The 17,240-nt window shown below is 50.1% G+C and overlaps 1 protein-coding gene across 1 annotated transcript in view; it reads right to left on the bottom strand.

Annotated features, from left to right (window-relative positions):
• The window catches only part of AR (androgen receptor), a 280,055-nt gene that overhangs the window by 146,471 nt on the left and 116,344 nt on the right, over positions 1–17,240 (bottom strand). Inside the window, exon 2 of the mRNA XM_056859314.1 lies at positions 1,431–1,582. Coding sequence (XP_056715292.1) covers positions 1,431–1,582 — 152 coding nt within the window. The remainder of the gene's footprint in view (positions 1–1,430; positions 1,583–17,240) is intronic.

The raw sequence follows: 17,240 nt of genomic DNA, 5'->3' as shown, positions 1-17,240 counted from the left end.
CTACTTCGAGACTTCCTTAGATTTACGCATGATTTCCCCAATTTTTAGACGTCACTTTGCTCTCCCCCCACCCCGTGTTTCCTGGATGCTGTTTTACCACAAGGCTAACGCCTGTGTCAAGCCCAAATCGACTGTGACTTCTGTGCATAGTTTTAACTTTGCTTTTGTCTCACCACGCCCCCATTCTCACTTCCCCTTCCCCCTCCTTTCCAGCCTTCACCCAACCCCAAAACATGAAGCCAGCTTCCCCCCTTTCTTTTGTTGGTGAGTGAATGGTCAGAAATTGCCATTCAACTTGTCCTCCTTGTCCGCCCCCCTGCCCATTTTTAATTGTGCTTTTAAAATTTTGTTTCTGGGTACAACATTAGCAACGAGCAGAAGAAAATCTTTTTAAAACCGAGGCTTGAATTTCTCCCCCCCCCCTTTTAGATTGCTCCATTTTTTATGTTGTTGTTCTTAAAATGCTTTTTTATGTGGCAGTTGGGTTTTGGAGGGCGGGAATTTTCTCTCACAGTAAGCTCTACAAAGTAAGCCAATTACAAAGCAGCATTTAAAGGGGCAGGACTTGATTTCAGATTGGAGACTGCTGGTGCAGAGACTCCCAACAGGAAAGTGTGGGTCCATCAAGCAAGGAACCTCAGGTAAAACTCCCGTGCACCTCAGTTTTGGAGGGAAATCTTTGCAGAAATTTCAAAACTTACACATCAAAACATATATGTTACACCTGCATTGGCCTTACTATCAATATGGGGGGAGCATAACCAAAGGGCAAAATCTAAAGGATTGATAGTGTTCATGTGGTTATAGCAAGAAACTGGAAAACAGCAGAACTCTTAACGTTACGCTCTTGGTATTCTGAACTGTGGCAAATAGCCATGGCAGAAAAATTAACACACCAACTTAGAGTTATCAAAGGTAAGGCCAATATACTGAATTTTTATGAAACATGGCATGACTTCATCTCATATACAAACCAGAAAGAAATTCAACATATATCCAAACCATTTCAAAGATTATGGGAAATGAATTAAAGTTATTACGACCCTTCCTGTACTCCTTTCCCCCCCCATTCCTAACTGTATTAACCATCTAATTCGTAATTGTACTCCTCCTACACTTGTATATTTATCTATTTGTTTACAAGAATACTAAGCCACTGACCATAAGTGCGGCAAAGATAGCTTTCCTTTTTTTTAATTGTTTTTGTCTTGTTTGTTTGATAGTCTTATATTATTTGTTTATATGTTTGTGAATTGTGATTGTATTTATATATGTTAATAAAAAATTTAAAAAACAAAAAACAAAACAAACAAAACAAAAAACTCTTGTGCATAAATGACCACTGAGTGATTTCTAGCCATGTACACCCAGGATTATATTACAATTTGCTCTCTCTCTCTTTCTCTCGAAAAGAAAAGAGGGTGACTTACCTTCAGCAGCTCTTTTGAAAAAGACCTTGCAGCTCCCACAGGTGAGAGCTCCATAGTGGCACCCGGAAGCTTCATCCCCACAGATCAAGCACGTCTTCTGCGGTGGGAAGTAATAGTCAATGGGCAGCATGTGCTCCCTGGCCGACTCCAGCCTTTGGGTGCAAAAGAGAAAGGAAAACAAACCATCAGCAGAGGCGGCACCGGCCTGAGAGAGCAAGACCGGCACGCGTGAGCTTGGCGAGGATCAGCGGCCGCGCTGGGCAGAGCACGGGATCAGACCCAGAGCAGGACAAGTGGTCTGGACCTTCATGCGTGCTTTCTGACCCACCAAGCTAAACGCCCCTCCCCAAGCGGCCCAGCAGGGGCTTCCTCAACCTTGCTTGGGTTGTCTACCTGGGATTACAAAATCAAAGAGCTCTCAAATACCTGGCAAGCCACTGGGTAAGGCCAGAAGTCCCAGGTGCCATTCCTCTCTCTGGAGCAGAAGACAGAGGTTGGAATGGATTCTGACTTCTCTTCTCTTCCAGCAAGCAGGAGGTCATAAAAGCAGGCCCCTCACTGACTGGCACGGAACAACCCATGGCTGCCAATGCCATTTTAGACAAGAATTTAGCAGCATAGAAACAGCTGCAATTGGGCCCGCAGCACGGTGGCACCAGGCGCTCTTGCCCCCCTTATCTTTTCACGTGCAAAAAACAGCCCTCACGAAAAGGCGCATGAAGGAGGGTAGGATCACATGGTGCTGCTGCGTTGTGTGCCTGAACACGACCCCACGGCCATTTTTAAACTGCTGAATTCTTATCTAAAATTGCATCAGTGGCTGCGGGTTATTCCATGTCCACCTGTAATATGCAGCTTGGCTCAGAGAAAAAGGGGGGAAACCCTGCAAACTAGACACAGTGCCCTACAAATCCAGTTGCACCACAAAAAATTAGATGAATACTGTTCCTCTACTTAAAGACCGATGGATTCACATTCTAGCTGTATCTGAAGAAGTGAGCTGTGGCTCACGAAGGCTCATACCCTACCAGAAAATATTTTTGTTAGTTAAGGTGCTACTGGACTCTTGCCCTTTTTGACTACTGTCAACCTGTAATAGTTATTTAAAGTGTATTTTCTGGAAGCGCATCACCAAGCACATACAGTTTGGAGTCCTTAAGACAGTGGGCACGTTTTAAATGAGCACTGTGCGAGAAGTGATATTGCCAGATGAGACAAGAAGATGACGAGGATACAGACATCACAAGATTATGGAACACGCTGGCTTTTGCATGAGAAGGTTTTATCCTACACATTTCAAGAATATACAGGGTGAGTATTTATGATGGCTTGAATCAGAGTCTCTGAAACATCCCGGAATTTCAGGAGAAGCAAGTGCTGCAGATGCAGAAACGCTGCCAGCAATTTCAGAACCACAGGTGGGCCCTGGAGAAACCTTTTTCTTTGCCTGAATTCTGACAGCTGCAAATATCACAGCAGTACTCATTTCGAGTGCCCGAGTTTGGTGGCCCTGATGTTCCTGATCGGCCCTCCAGAATTCTGCTTTCTGAGCAAATCATTTTGGGAGAAGAGAGCCTGCCTGGAAGTTTAGCGCTGGTTCTCATTAACTAAGTCCCTCCACATTAATTAGTAATAAAAGAGAGTTTCTTGCCCCTAAATTAGTGATAAGATTTGGAACTGCCAAACAAACCTCTTCTGTTATCCACCCAATTTGAGATCCTCAGTTCCTTAGACAACATCCTGGGGCTCAGTTCAGAAGGACGGCTATACTGAGTCCCCTTCTGAGTGGTGGGCACTCTGCACCAGGCAGCAGCCACCACACCATTTCTTGCACCACTGGGGCAACTGCCCAGAAGCAGGAGCCTCTGTCCAGGTCCTCCAGCCTGCCATCCACTGTTCACACTGACCCTTTCAGCATCAACTCCTCCCTTTCCCCCTGACATTGAGAACTGACACTTAAAAGGCCCGTAGTGTAATTCACATCAAGACATGATCCCTCCTTGCCTACTGGCCCCATAAAATTCCCCAGTATGGTTCCCACCTCTGAGTTAGGAAATTCCTGGAGGTTTGGGGTGGAACATTGAGGGTGGAGCCTAGAGAGGGCAGGGTTTGGGGAGGAAAAGGAGCTTAGCAGGGGATAATGCCATAGAGTCCAACCTCTGAAGCAGCCATTTCCTCCAGGGGGGCTGTTCTCTAGACTGGAGATCAGTTGTAATTCTGGGAGATTGCCAGGCCCCGCCTGGAGGTTGGCAACTCTTATCACATGTGTATTTGGCAATGTGGGCTGCAACCCACAAAAGCTCATACGGAAATAAATTCTGTTAGTCTTTAAGGTGCTGCAAGATTTTGTTCTATTTTGCTACAACAGATCCACCCCACCTTGGGTGCTGCTGCCAGGCAGAAAGATGGGTGGCCACCGGCACCCAGGCTGGTGACACAAGAAGCCAACGGGGACTTCCTTGCCCCTTGCATCGCCCAGGATCAGCCCAGTGCTTTTCTGCCTGGGCAACCAGCTGCTGCCCTAGCCACCCTTGGCATCTGCTGGGCACCAGCCTGCTCCTATGGACTGGGTTGTCACGGGAGGCAGAGGGGAGCCCCACCCCACCCAGTATGAATGAGGCTTCAGGCAAGGAGGAAAGTGCTGCCCAAGCAGAGGCAGGGGAGGGGCTGGGGCTCAGTTTGTAGAGCATCTGCTTGATGAGAGAATAACAGGATGAGAGACTATACACAGAGTTCGTGGCATGAGAACCAGAACTCTGACCTGTAGCCAATCTCTGGCCTGGGTCCTGCCAAGAGCCTGTCTTCAGGTGACTTTGGTCAGAACCTGACACCAGGCTCAATCCCCTGCATCTCCAGTTAAAGGGACTAGGCAAGTAGGTGATGTGAAAGACCCCTGCCTGAGACCCTGGAGAGCCACTGCCGGTCTGAGTAGACAATACTGACTTTGATGGACCAAGAGTCTGGTTCAGTAGAAGGCAGCTTTGTGTGTTCATGTGTTCACGTGTGCTCTTCCTACAGGTTCTGGAAATAAACTGAGACTGCCAGGAAAGGTGTTTTGGCCTTCCCTCCATGCCTGGGAGAATGCAAAGGTGTGACACCCCACCTCTTACCTGCGCCCCAAGAGTCAGTAAGAAAAAGGGAGCCCCTCTTCACACACACACACAGAATGGGACTGTCCAGGTGTCCGAATATGGCACAGCTAGGGTTGCCAAACTCCAGGTGGTACCTGGATATCTCCCAGAATTACAACTGATCTCCAGACAACAGAGATCAGGTCCCCTGGAGAAAACGGCTGCTTTGGAGAGTGAGCTCTATACCTTGTTGAGGTCCCTTCCCTCCCCAAATTCCACCTTCCCCAGGATCCACCCCCAAATCACCAGGAATTCCCCAACCCGGGGTCGGCAACAGTGGGCACAGATCCGAGGCTCACAACCCTTTTCCTCTTCTGAAGCTCTCAGGTCCAGCAAAGGGGCCGTTTCTGTGCCGCCACCACCCATTACGCCCCTCACAACCGATCCCTGTGCTTCTCTGTATACTTTTCAGTTTTGCACTGAAATGCCCCAAACCGAACCTCTGAGTCCCATATCTGCATCTCCCACTTTCCCCTCTGTGTATAAAAATCTTGCTGACTGAGCCCTAATAAAGATGTTTGTTTCAGGTGTCACAAGACCTTTCAGATCCTACACACAGTTCTGTGCTGCAAGGCACCCCCAGCTCCAGCTGCCTGGGGGGAGGGATGTGTGGGTCACAGAACTGCACACACACCAGAGGACTCTTATCGCCAGACTGGAGGGAGGAATTCAGCTTCCTGCAAAAACACAGGGGGACAAAACCTGTCTCCCAGCTGACAGCTCACCCATACTTTCAGCCAGCCTGTTCCTCATGCCATCTTCCGGCTGGGGCTCTGTTTCTGCCATGCCACCATAGAATCACAGAGTTGGAAGGGACCACCAGGGTCATCTAGTCCAACCCCCTGCACAATGCAGGAAATTCACAACTACCTCCCCCCCATACCCCCAGTGCCCAGAAGATGGCCAAGATGCCCTCCCTCTCTTGAACTGCCTAAGGTCATAGAATCAGCATTGCTGACAGATGGCCATCTAGCCTCTGCTTAAAAACCTCCAGGGAAGGAGCACTTACCACCTCCCGAGGAAGCCTGTTCCACTGAGGAACCGCTCTGTTAGAAAATTCTTCCTAATGTCTAGATGGAAACTCTTTTAATTTAATTTCAACCTGCTGGTTCTGGTCCGACCTTCTTGAGCAACAGAAAACAACTTGGCACCGTCCTCTATATGACAGCCCTTCAAGTACTTGAAGATGGTTCTCATCTCCCCTCTCAGTCTTCTCCTTTCCAGGCTAAACATACCCAGCTCCTTCAACCTTTCCTCATAGGACTTGGTCTCCAGACCCCTCACCATCTTTGTTGCCCTCCTCTGGACACATTCCAGCTTGTCTACATCCTTCTTAAATTGTGGTGCCCCAAACTGAACACTAAGTGAGGTAATCGTTCACCTGAAGGGTGCATCCCACCCTCTCCTCTTTGTATTCAAGATCACAACAGAAAAAGAGCAGAAGCCCCAACAAGGATGGCTCTGCCTGGGCCCCTCCCCCAGACTGCGTGGGTGTCTAAAATAACAGCAACAACAGCACTATCCTGTCTATGACTTGAATTTGCTGGTTGTCCTCTTCTCTTTTCCTTGTATGTTTTGTGTAGCGTGTTGTTGATATGTTGTTTAATCACAAACGGTCTTGAATGCAATGGTAGAAAGTTGGTTTAAAATGTATCAAATAAGACAATCAGCATTAGCTACGTGTTCAGAGCAACGAGCCTAGTGCCCAGGACAGGAATGGCCCGCCTTGGCAGGGTCCCGCCACGTTCTTGGCCAATTTCTGGACATTTATAAACCAATGTTCAAATTTATAAACCAAGTCACCATCAAGGTACTGAGGGATCTGCAAGTGAAGTGTCCAGCCACTTGACTGTGGGGTGCTTTGCATGTCCCTCAGAGATGAAACCATGTGACACATAATGCCTACCGTCCCTCTCCCCAACACACTCACATTGCAAAAAATATTTGCAGAACTGCTCCAAGAATTTGTGGGGTTTGGATATGTGTGTTCTAGTGATGTCCCTGGCTAATCCTGCAGACACCCCCTCATGTCTCAAATCAACTGGGCTCTGGGAGGCCGTGGCCACCCCATCCAACCGCCTCTTCCACTCTTAAACACCCAAGTCACAAGCAGAGATTCAAACCTACCGTTCCATTGCCTTTGGGAGGCTTTGCTCCAGGACCGGATGAAGACAACAAACGACAGGCCTGAAAAGATGCCATTTATGGTTGAAAGTCAACCATTACACTCGTGAACTGCAGACAACCTCAACGTAGCAAATTAACCCTACACCTTTGATATTTACACAGATAAACAGAAGCTTGGGAGAATAAAACCCTGCATGAAAATTAGTGGTAGATGTGTGGTACAAAGCTAAGGAAATGAGCACAAGCGTATGAATCAGGGCCATCTCCTGAGCCAGTGGAATCCAGTGAGATAAATCACTTTTGCTTCCACAGCACCCCAACCAGTTCTGGAGTCAGCAGGATGCTGCTTGATAAGCCACCACTTGACAGCTTCTCCATTTGCCAGGGAAATTTTCCATGCAAAGAACAAAAAATTGGGGCAGTAAAGCAACCCATATGTGGTTGGGTTGGAAGCTCGGGGTGGGGCTGGGACTTGGTGCATATTCATCTGGAGCCGCTTCCATTCATTGCTTTGTGTTCCACTCTTCCCTCAGTGGGTCCTCGGGGAAGCTCCCATTATAAAAAGCAAAACAGAAGAACTACCAACACAGTAAAATAAGACATGAGCAGCTCAGGGAGGGAAAACACAAACCATGTGGGAGACAATATGAGGTGGCAGGATCAATCCCCTCAAAAATATCCTCAGCTAACTAACCAGAAGAGTCTTTCAACCACACATGTGCCACCAATGAAAAGGCCCTGCTTAGACCAAGGAGCCTGGAGCAAGGCCTCATTGGCTGGTCGCAGGACACTTTTCAGGACTCAGAGCCAACAGAGAAGAGGGTTGTTAATTGCAGCAGCATGTGAAAAGTACAGACAGATGCACTAACAGGGATTCATTTTGGTCACTGAAAAAACTGACCAAAACCACAGGCGCCAGTAAAGGGGAGAACCGTCACACACACACCCCTCCCCAGCCTGCCCAGGATAGGACTCTGCGTGGTGCTAAGGCCCCAATGGGAACAGCCCTGCTTGCTCCAACACACCCAGCCTGATGCCTCCACAGAAACCGCTGCTGTGAAGGAAGGAGATGCCTTCCTCGCACTCCCGATGTGTGGTGCAACCTCTGATTAGACAACTGACATGGCCACTCCGGAACCAACCTGGAGGACACACCGTCACAGTCCCTTTCCTTTACGCTAAGCTGGAATTATTGTCAAATATATGTTAATATTTTAAAGCTTTGTAAATCAGTAATGCCCTGACCTGGATGGCCCAGGCTAGCCTGATCTCATCAGATCTCAGAAGCTAAGCAGGGTCAGCCCTGGTTAGTATTTGGATGGGAGACCACCAAGGAATACCAGGGTTGCTGTGCAGAGGAAGGCACTGGCAAACCACCTCTGTTAGTCTCTTGCCATGAAAACCCCATAAGGGGTCGCCATAAGTCGGCTGCGACTTGACGGCACTTTACACACACACAAATCAGTAATATATTTCCACCAAGTGCAGGAGCTTTCCCCAAAGGTGTGGATGACGGACATTGGGGGTGGTGCGGGAGGGCTCGGGCTTCCATTCTTTCCACCAGCTTGACTGGGACATTTGTGCACAGGCCAAACAGCGATGGAAGAGTTGGCTGCGGAAGGGTATTGCTCGCCCAGGATGAAGTCTGAGCACCACTGAAGTGCCGGTAAGGCGAGTTTTTGCTCACCAGAGCAGAGTGAACTGCAAGAAAGACACGTCCTTCCTCTGGAGCAGCCAAGCAATGACTGCCGATCCAGAAAGGCCATTACTGAGCCCAGCAGGAGGAGGCCTGGTGCAGGCAGCTCCCAACCAGTTTCAGCTCGCCATAAATCTCTTCCCAAGCCTTCTACACAACAGGTATGCTGCCCTTCTCTTCAGGAATTCATTAGGAGGGTCTGACTCTGTCCCAGGCAGTGGGGCGGCCCAGGAGTCACAGAGCTTTATTGAGGCAGAAGGAGTTTCCCTTTCTCCCTTGCATTTCTTGTTCCGCAGTCAAGTACAGTGAACCCTCCTAGGAAAAACTCAGCGTGGAATCCTGAATGCCCACCCTGCCTTCAATTTGGCAGACAGCTCCAACCGTTCAGGGATGGACAAGCTGCGGGAATAGATCTCCCCCTGCCTTCTGCATGCATGAACGTCTCAGACATGAAACCCCTTCAAGAACTCAGGAGGAGACAAATGGGCTGCCGTGCCAGGAATGCCCCTGTGGGCCAGCAAGACCTGCCACGCGCGGTGCCCAGAACTCTTTCAACAAGTATGGTTTTGCTTCCCATTCTCCATTCCATACCTGTCAACTTCTTTCTCCCTCACCATGCTGTCTATGCCAGCTCGACTGCAGAATGGGCTAGTGTCAGCCCTTGGCCCACAGAACCAGAAATCACCACAAAGTCATATAGAGTCCAAACAGATGGCTTTTACTGGTCAAATAGGCATACAGTGCAAACGAATAAAATGACAGCTATGAGAGACTCACTAGCTGGGAGATATTATAAGGCAGGAAAGGCGGGAGATTACACGCATAGGCTGAATACAGTTTCCCAGGAGCTGAGTTCCCAGGCCTAGGTATGCGACCTTGGGGGGCAGACAATACAGCGCAGAGACAGAGGCAATAACGAAACCGAGATAGCAGCCTGACATTCTGCTCCCCTTAAGGCCCCCTCCCAGTTCGCAAGGGGGCTGGCCTATCCGGGTAAGCAATGTGAAAGGCGTCGACGAGGTCGGGGGCGGAGACATCCCGTGCGCGCACCCATTCGTCATAGGCAGGGGGGAAATGTTTCCAACGGACTAAATATTGCAGGTTGCCATGGTGAACACGGGAGTCAAGGATCTTGGAGACTTCGAAGTGTTCCTCCCCCCCCACCATGATGGGTTGCGCAGGAGGTGGGTCCGGATGCCACTGTGGAGAAGCAACATGGGGTTTGAGGAGGCTAATGTGGAAGACAGGATGCACACGCCTCAAGGATTTGGGGAGAGCCAGTTCCACCGTGACAGGGTTTATGACCCGGGTGATGGGGAAAGGGCCAATGAATTTACCACTGAGCTTATGGCACGGTTGGGTGGAACGGAGATTTTTGGTGGAAAGGTAAACCAAAGCACCCACTTGCAGATCACCCCCGGGGGAGCGATGTTTGTCAGCTTGCGCTTTGTATTTACGTTTGGCCCGGTCGAGGTTGCTAACGAGCCAGGGCCAAGTGGTACGGAGGGCGTGTGCCCAGGAGGCAATGTCGGGGTTCCCCTCCCCCTCCACATCATCTGCAGGAGCGATGGGACTGAAATCTTGCCCATACACAGCAAAAAATGGGCTAAAACCTGTGGATTGATGCATGGCATTATTGTAGGCATATTCTGCTAAAGGTAACAGTTCCACCCAGTTATCCTGGTGGTAGTTAACATAACAGCGTAAATAACATTCAAGTACAGCATTGACACGTTCAGTTTGACCATCAGTTTGAGGATGGTATGCACTAGACAACCCTTGTTCCACTCCCACCAACTTGAGGAAAGCTTTCCAAAACTTAGAAACGAAACCACTTCCGCGGTCACAAATTATCTTACGCGGAAACGAATGTAAACGAAAGATATGCGTCACGAAGAGACGGGCCAGTTTCTGAGCAGAGGGGATCCCTGCGCATGGAATCAAATGTATTTGCTTAGAAAACAAATCAGTAACAACCCACAACACAGTTTTACCCCCACTGAGAGGGAGATCAGTCATGAAGTCCATAGCAATCACTTCCCAAGGTTTGCTGGGCGTTTCAAGAGGTTGTAGCAGTCCCGGGGGTTTGCCCTGCGAACGTTTCGCAGCGGCACAAACGGGACAGCTGCGGATGAAGGAGTCAATGTCGGAACGCATTCCCCCCCACCAGAACTGTCTGCGCAATAAGTGAAGGGTTTTCAGAAACCCAAAGTGCCCAGCTGTTTTGGCTCCATGGGCTAAATGTAAAACGTCCTTCCGGAGAGCCTTGGGGACATACAATTTCGAGTCCTTGTACCAGGATCCTCCTTGTTCCAAAACACCAGGAGGTAGGGTATGAGCGGAACGTTCTAAAAGGCACTGGTCCCGAAGGACAGTTAAAAAGGACTCGGAGATGGGGATTTTGGAGGGGGGCCCCCCGTCGGCCGTGGAGCTCTTAGAAACAGTTATGGGGCTAGTGCTTACGTGCGGCGGCGCGCAGACTGCAGGCGGCTGGGCGGTCGGAGGGGTAGGAAGGGCGGGAACTCCGGTTTGTTGCGGTGGCGGCTGGGCAGCCGGTTGGGCTGGCGGAGCTTGTAAGTTGGGTAAGGTGTGCTGATGCTGGGATCGAGTTTGCACAGCCAGCATAGGTAGGGCCCCACGTTGCATAGGGGTGAACAGAGAGTTGGTGGGTCTCTCGAGTTTTACCGGATATTGTGGTAAACGGGAGAGGGCATCCGCGAGAACGTTCTGCTTCCCAGGGACGTGCTTCAGGGTGAAACGGAACTGAGCAAAGAACTCCGCCCACCGTTGTTGTTTCGCCGATAGCTTATGGGACCCCGTGAGGGCAGCTAGATTTTTGTGATCGGTCCAAACCTCAAAGGGGACTTTAGACCCTTCCAAGAATTGTCGCCATAGAGTCAGTGCATGATGAACTGCTGAGGCCTCTTTCTCCCAGATGGGCCAGTTTAATTGAGCGTGCGCAAATTTTTTTGAAAAGTAAGCGCAAGGGTGAAGAAGACCATCCGGTCCTTGCTGGAGGAGAGCCCCTCCCATGGCTACATCGGAAGCATCGACTTGCACAATGAACATTTGATTTGGGTCTGGGTGCTGTAGCACCGGCTCCGAAGTGAAGAGGCGTTTGAGGGCCAGAAAGGCGGCTTGGCATTGCTCAGTCCATAGGATTTTTGCGGAGGGCAAGGCAGCCGAGCTTACTTTTCCCTTAGTTTTCAGTAGGTCCGTAATGGGTAGAGCCACCTGGGCGAAGTTAGGGATGAATCCTCGATAGAAGTTTGCAAATCCCAGAAATTGCTGTACTTGCTTACGGTTGGTGGGGGGAGTCCAATCGAGGACGGCTTGGACTTTGGCGGGGTCCATGCGAAGACCTTGGTGGGAGATGATGTATCCCAAAAACGTGAGTTTGCTTTGGTGAAATTCGCACTTAGCTAGTTTTGCGAAAAGTTGATGGTTACGCAGGCGTTGCAGAACTTCCCTGACCAGAGCCACATGCTCGTCCATAGTTTTCGAATAAATGAGAATGTCATCTAAGTAGACCACCACCCCACGATATAGAAGGTCATGTAGGATTTCATTGATGAGTTGCATGAAGACCCCCGGGGCCCCTTTTAATCCGAACGGCATCACAAGGAATTCATACATTCCGAAACAGCTAGAGAAGGCAGTGAGGTGCTCATCCCCTTCGCGGATACAGACTCGGTAGTAAGCTTCCACCAAGTCTAATTTAGAGAACACACGGCCTTCCTGTAATTGTCCCAAAATATCTGATATTAATGGGATAGGATAGGCGTTGGTCTGGGTAACCGCATTGAGCTTTCTGAAGTCAATGCACAGGCGAAGGTCGCCCTCTTTTTTCCGGACGAAAAACGCGGGGGCCGAGTTTGGGGCATTCGAAGGGCGAATGAACCCTCTGGCGAGGTTTTTGTCCAAAAAGTCCCGGAGGACAGTGCGCTTGGAAGCGCTCATAGGGTAAATCTTACTCTTGGTCAATGTGCAGTCCTTTACCACTTCAATCGCACAGTCTGAGGCCCGGTGGGGGGGTAAGGCATCACATTCCCTAAGGTCGAAGACATCTTCAAAGTCCCGGTATACAGCGGGTAGAGCCGGTGGTGTTGGGGCGGTAGAGGTTAATGCTGGAACGGGCGGATATAGCAGAGCAAAGTTTTGCCGATGCTGGTCGCAGGTGGGACTAGCGAAGGAGATAGTGTTTGTTTCCCAATCAATACTGGGACTATGTCCTTTAATCCAGTTAATTCCCAAGACCACTTCAAATCGGATAGGGGCTATAGTGAAGTCTATTTGTTCCCAGTGGGAACCAATTCCCATTGCCACCCCTATGGTGCGGTGATCAACTGGACCCCCCTGGAAATGGCTTCCGTCCATTTGGGCAAATTGGACGGGGGCGGGTAAAGCCTCAGAGTCGGCTCTGAGTGCAGCAAAAGTGGCTTCGCTTATGAGAGTGCGACAGCAACCGGAGTCAATTAGTGCTTTGACGGGGATTTGTGGGCCACCGTTAAGTTGTTGTAAAACTGCATCCACGTAGACGGTGGAGTCCACTTCTTTGATTTTGGTAGGAGCATTCGGTTTGATAGGAAGATCCTGAGAGGTCTGTGGAGACGCTCCATTCACCACAGACCGGAGCCGTTTTTTGACAAGTCGAGGGGAGATTCCAGGTTTAAGGCTGGAGAAATCCAAGGATTTTCCTCATCCGAAGAGGGAAAGTTGTCCCCCAATGGGGCACTTGTAATCCGAGACCCGGCGGGGTCGTTGGTAGTAGGCAGGGAGGCTGGGTCCCCGGCATGGAGTGCAGAGGGTGTGGGTCTTCCCGGAGCTGCGCTGCGGGTGGCCGCGGTGCCTCTGCGTGGTGGACGACCTCGGGCGCGGGTTGTCGTGCTGGGACGAAATAATTCCTGGCGGCGCGGGCAAACGGCTGCAAAGTGGCCCATTTCTCCGCAAGTAAGACAGGCACCCCTCTGAAATCGGGCTTCACGTTCCTGGGGCGGACGTGGGGGATTTCGTGGGATGAGCAGTGGTGCCTTGGGTTGAGGCTTTTGGGTGCCTTTTTCCTTGTGCTTTTGACGGACGAGAGAAATAAAGCGTCGGCGGCTTTCCACTTCCTCGGCTAATAGGATCCAGTCTTCGAGGGTATCGGGATCGCCCCGCATGTAAGACCAGTTCAGAATGTCAGGATGCAAGGCTTCCCTGAAATGATGGATCAGGGTGGTCTCGGGCCAACCTACAATTTTACTTGCCAGTCGTTGAAATTCATCGGCAAATTCTCGTACTGTAGCAGAGCCTTGTTTTAATTGTAAGAGTTCCGTTTTGGCTCTTTCCCCCAGGAAGGGGTCCTCAAACCTTCTTCTCAGGGCAGTCATGAAGTTGTTGAGGGAACGAATAGCACGAGAGCGGGTGTCAAACTGGAGGACCATCCAGTCAGCCGCTTTACCTGTCAGAAGGGAAGCTACGTAACGCACCCGGCTATCTTCCGTGGGGAAAAGTTGTCCTTGTTCTCGCATATAACTGTCCACTTGATGCAAGAAACAAGGCAAAGTCTCGAGAGATCCGTCATACGTAGTCCTCAATTTGAGTTGCTTCCAAGGGCCGGGCGCAGGTTGACCCGGTTGCACGGGTGGTCCGGGCGGAGGGACAACAGGAGCTCCAGGAGGCAAGGGTGGAGCAGGCACATTAGCGGGTGGTTGCACGGGTGGTCCGGGCGGAGGAGCAACAGGAGCTCCAGGAGGCAAGGGTGGAGCAGGCACATTAGCGGGTGGCTGTACGGGTACCCCCTGACCCGGTATCGGAACGGGCTGTCTCTGAGCTATCAGGGTTTGTTGTAATTGCCTGTTCTCCTGAAGCATACGTTCCATTACTTCCTGGAGTTGATCAACACGGTCGGAGAGCTCCCGATTCTGGGCTCGTAAGAGATGAACCTCCTCACTTGGGCCACCAGTAAGATGAGGCTTACTGGTCCGGAAGCTTGTGGCCCATTGAGAGCTATCCCCATATAAATCCTCGTCTTCAGACTCTCCTGAGTCTCGACGTCGGTCAGCCAAACGGCGTGCGCGTTGGGTCGCGCGCGACGGGACAAACGCCGGGGAAAAGGACAGACCTGATAGGCCTAGTACATTGCCCTTAGGGCGCGTGTCCACGTTCGCCTGATTCCTAATCCTTGCTGCAGCCGCCCTGGCTGCTTCCGCAGCCTCTCTCTCTCTTGCGACCTTAGCCGCTTCGGCGGCTTGCTGATCTGCAAGAACTTTGGCGTTCTCAAGTCTCAGGGCAGTCTCTGCCGTAATGCGCGGCAAAAGTTCTGTCTCCAGGAGTGAGAGTATGGGGTCGGGTTCCCCGCCCAGCAGAGGTTGTACTCGAACCGCCAGTGCGGGTGCCTCGGCTCCAAAGGTCGAGGTCAAAACTTGAGCCAAGGTGGCTACCGGGGTGTCCTTTGTACATTCCACAAGGAGAAGAGCGGTGCTAATAGCGACTCGCTTGGCCTCAGCCTGACAGCTGGCTGCATCCGGGATCAGGGAAAAACCCTCCGGTGGGGCTCCCGCCATGGTAGAAAGAGTTTCTCGAGAAATAAGATTATCCAAAAGTCCAGTTAATATTTGTAAATCCTCAGTCGCCAATCGGGCATCGTCCAGTAATTGATCCAAGTCCTGAAGATCTAAACGAGCATCAGTATCCTCTGACGTTAACATCCAGAGACGTCCTGCAAGAGATTGCCACTGTTCCTGTACCAGTCCCCTCAAGCGGCAAACCTCTCGGGTCGTCCGGAAAAGTTCAGCGATTACGTCTTGTAACAGAGTAGGATCCTCAGAGAAGGGCTCCAGGGTAGTAGATCACCTGGAGAGCTGCACAGCTCCCATCCAAGTGGCAGGCGAACCCCCCTGGGCTCCAGCCTGGCTAGTAGAATGGTGAAGAGAGATAGCTGTCATAATGTCAGCCCTTGGCCCACAGAACCAGAAATCACCACAAAGTCATATAGAGTCCAAACAGATGGCTTTTACTGGTCAAATAGGCATACAGTGCAAACGAATAAAATGACAGCTATGAGAGACTCACTAGCTGGGAGATATTATAAGGCAGGAAAGGCGGGAGATTACACGCATAGGCTGAATACAGTTTCCCAGGAGCTGAGTTTCCAGGCCTAGGTATGCGACCTTGGGGGGCAGACAATACAGCGCAGAGACAGAGGCAATAACGAAACCGAGATAGCAGCCTGACAGCTAGCGTGTCCCATCCCTTGTCTTCAAACCCTTTCTCAAAAAACAAAAAAAACGTACCACATTTGGCCTGTCTGGAAACTGTGAGCTCTGAACAGGAATATTGTCGAAGGCTTTCACGGTCAGAGTTCATTGGTTCTTGTAGGTTATCCGGGCTGTGTAACCGTGCTGTGTAACCATGGTCTTGGAATTCCAAGACCACGGTTACACAGCCCGGATAACCTACAAGAACCTCTGAACAGGAAGTTGCTCTGATCCGACCTTTGGGTTGGGGAGAGCGGGGTAGAAATGTAATAAAATAAACAAAATAAACCTTTCCTCCTACTGAACGAGGTACAAAAGGTCTCAATGAGATCCTCACGGGGGATGGGAGACTTGGAGGGGGAAGATGAGCAGTTCCAAGGAGAGGCAGGACCCCAGAGGCAGATGGAGCCTTCTTGCCCTCTTCAGCATGGGAGGAGTGAGTTCTCACCCTCTCACAGAGGCCTGGCATTTATTGGCTGTGGATAACATCCCCCCCCCCCATCATCTTGGCCTAATTTGCGCAGTCCTGTTTTGCTGTGTGCGGTTGCAGGTGGGGGGCTCACCTGTCGTGTTTCCTTCCCCTTGCTAATGCCACAGAGCGGATCAGCACTCTGGCCCATAGATCCTTGCACACTACACGCACCTGACACGCAAGCCAGCTCAGGCGGATGTTGGGAGAAGGCAGAACAGTTTAGTATAAGGGAGTCAACATCAAAAAGTTATAGAAACACTGATGGGAAGACACCCTATATACGTTCAAGGGCCTTTTCTCCTTCCTTATTGTTCCATGGCTGGATCCTCCTCATCTTAAAACCAGGTACTGCAGCTCAGCTGGACCTCCAGTTATATTCCACAGACGTGTCTGGTGGAAATTAATTGAGCATGGAATCCTCTTGCCTCATCTGCATAGCAGTAGAAGCTGCAATTTAATATCACATACAAGGGAATTTTAATTATGATTTAATTCCTGAAAGCTTAACAAGGTAGCAACCACTTGAAAGGGGAACACAGAGCTAAAATGGCAAAGTTCAAATTGACTTTTTCCCCAGCAATAAAATTCTATGTTTGCTTCTGTGTGGGCATGCTCTTCATTTCCTTAGGACAACCTGTACCTGTTTTCATAAAACATCCAACGATTCTAATTTCTGAATATGTCTGCAATAGAGGGACATTCAAATATGTAATATACTCTAGTTAAACACAGTTCTATGCACAGTTTTAGCCTTCTATATCCACTGAAATCAATACACTGTTAGGCTGTGATCCTAAATCATTAGCTGGAATTCCAGTCATCCCTCTGTTCATACAACAGATTGGTTTAAATATCATTAAGGTAAGAGTAGAGTTTCCTGGGGATGTTTAACGGGTGGAGGAGAATTTCTAATGCCCTATCTTACTGAATACATACCCCATTACTTAATCTGGAATAAAATTAAATTACTGTAAAACCTGGATGTCCCAGGCCAGCCTGATCACGTCAGATCTCAGAAACTAGGCAGGGTTAGGCCTGGTTAATACTTGGATGGGAGACTGTGAGGGAACTCCGGGGTTGCTATGCAGAGGCAGGAAATGGAAAACCACCTCTGTTGGTCTCTTGCCTGGAAAATCCAATGAGGTT

Source organism: Euleptes europaea, chromosome 13 (genome assembly GCF_029931775.1).
Source record: "Euleptes europaea isolate rEulEur1 chromosome 13, rEulEur1.hap1, whole genome shotgun sequence".
Lineage (NCBI taxonomy): Eukaryota > Metazoa > Chordata > Lepidosauria > Squamata > Sphaerodactylidae > Euleptes > Euleptes europaea.
This window is presented reverse-complemented; position numbering and strand designations above follow the sequence as displayed.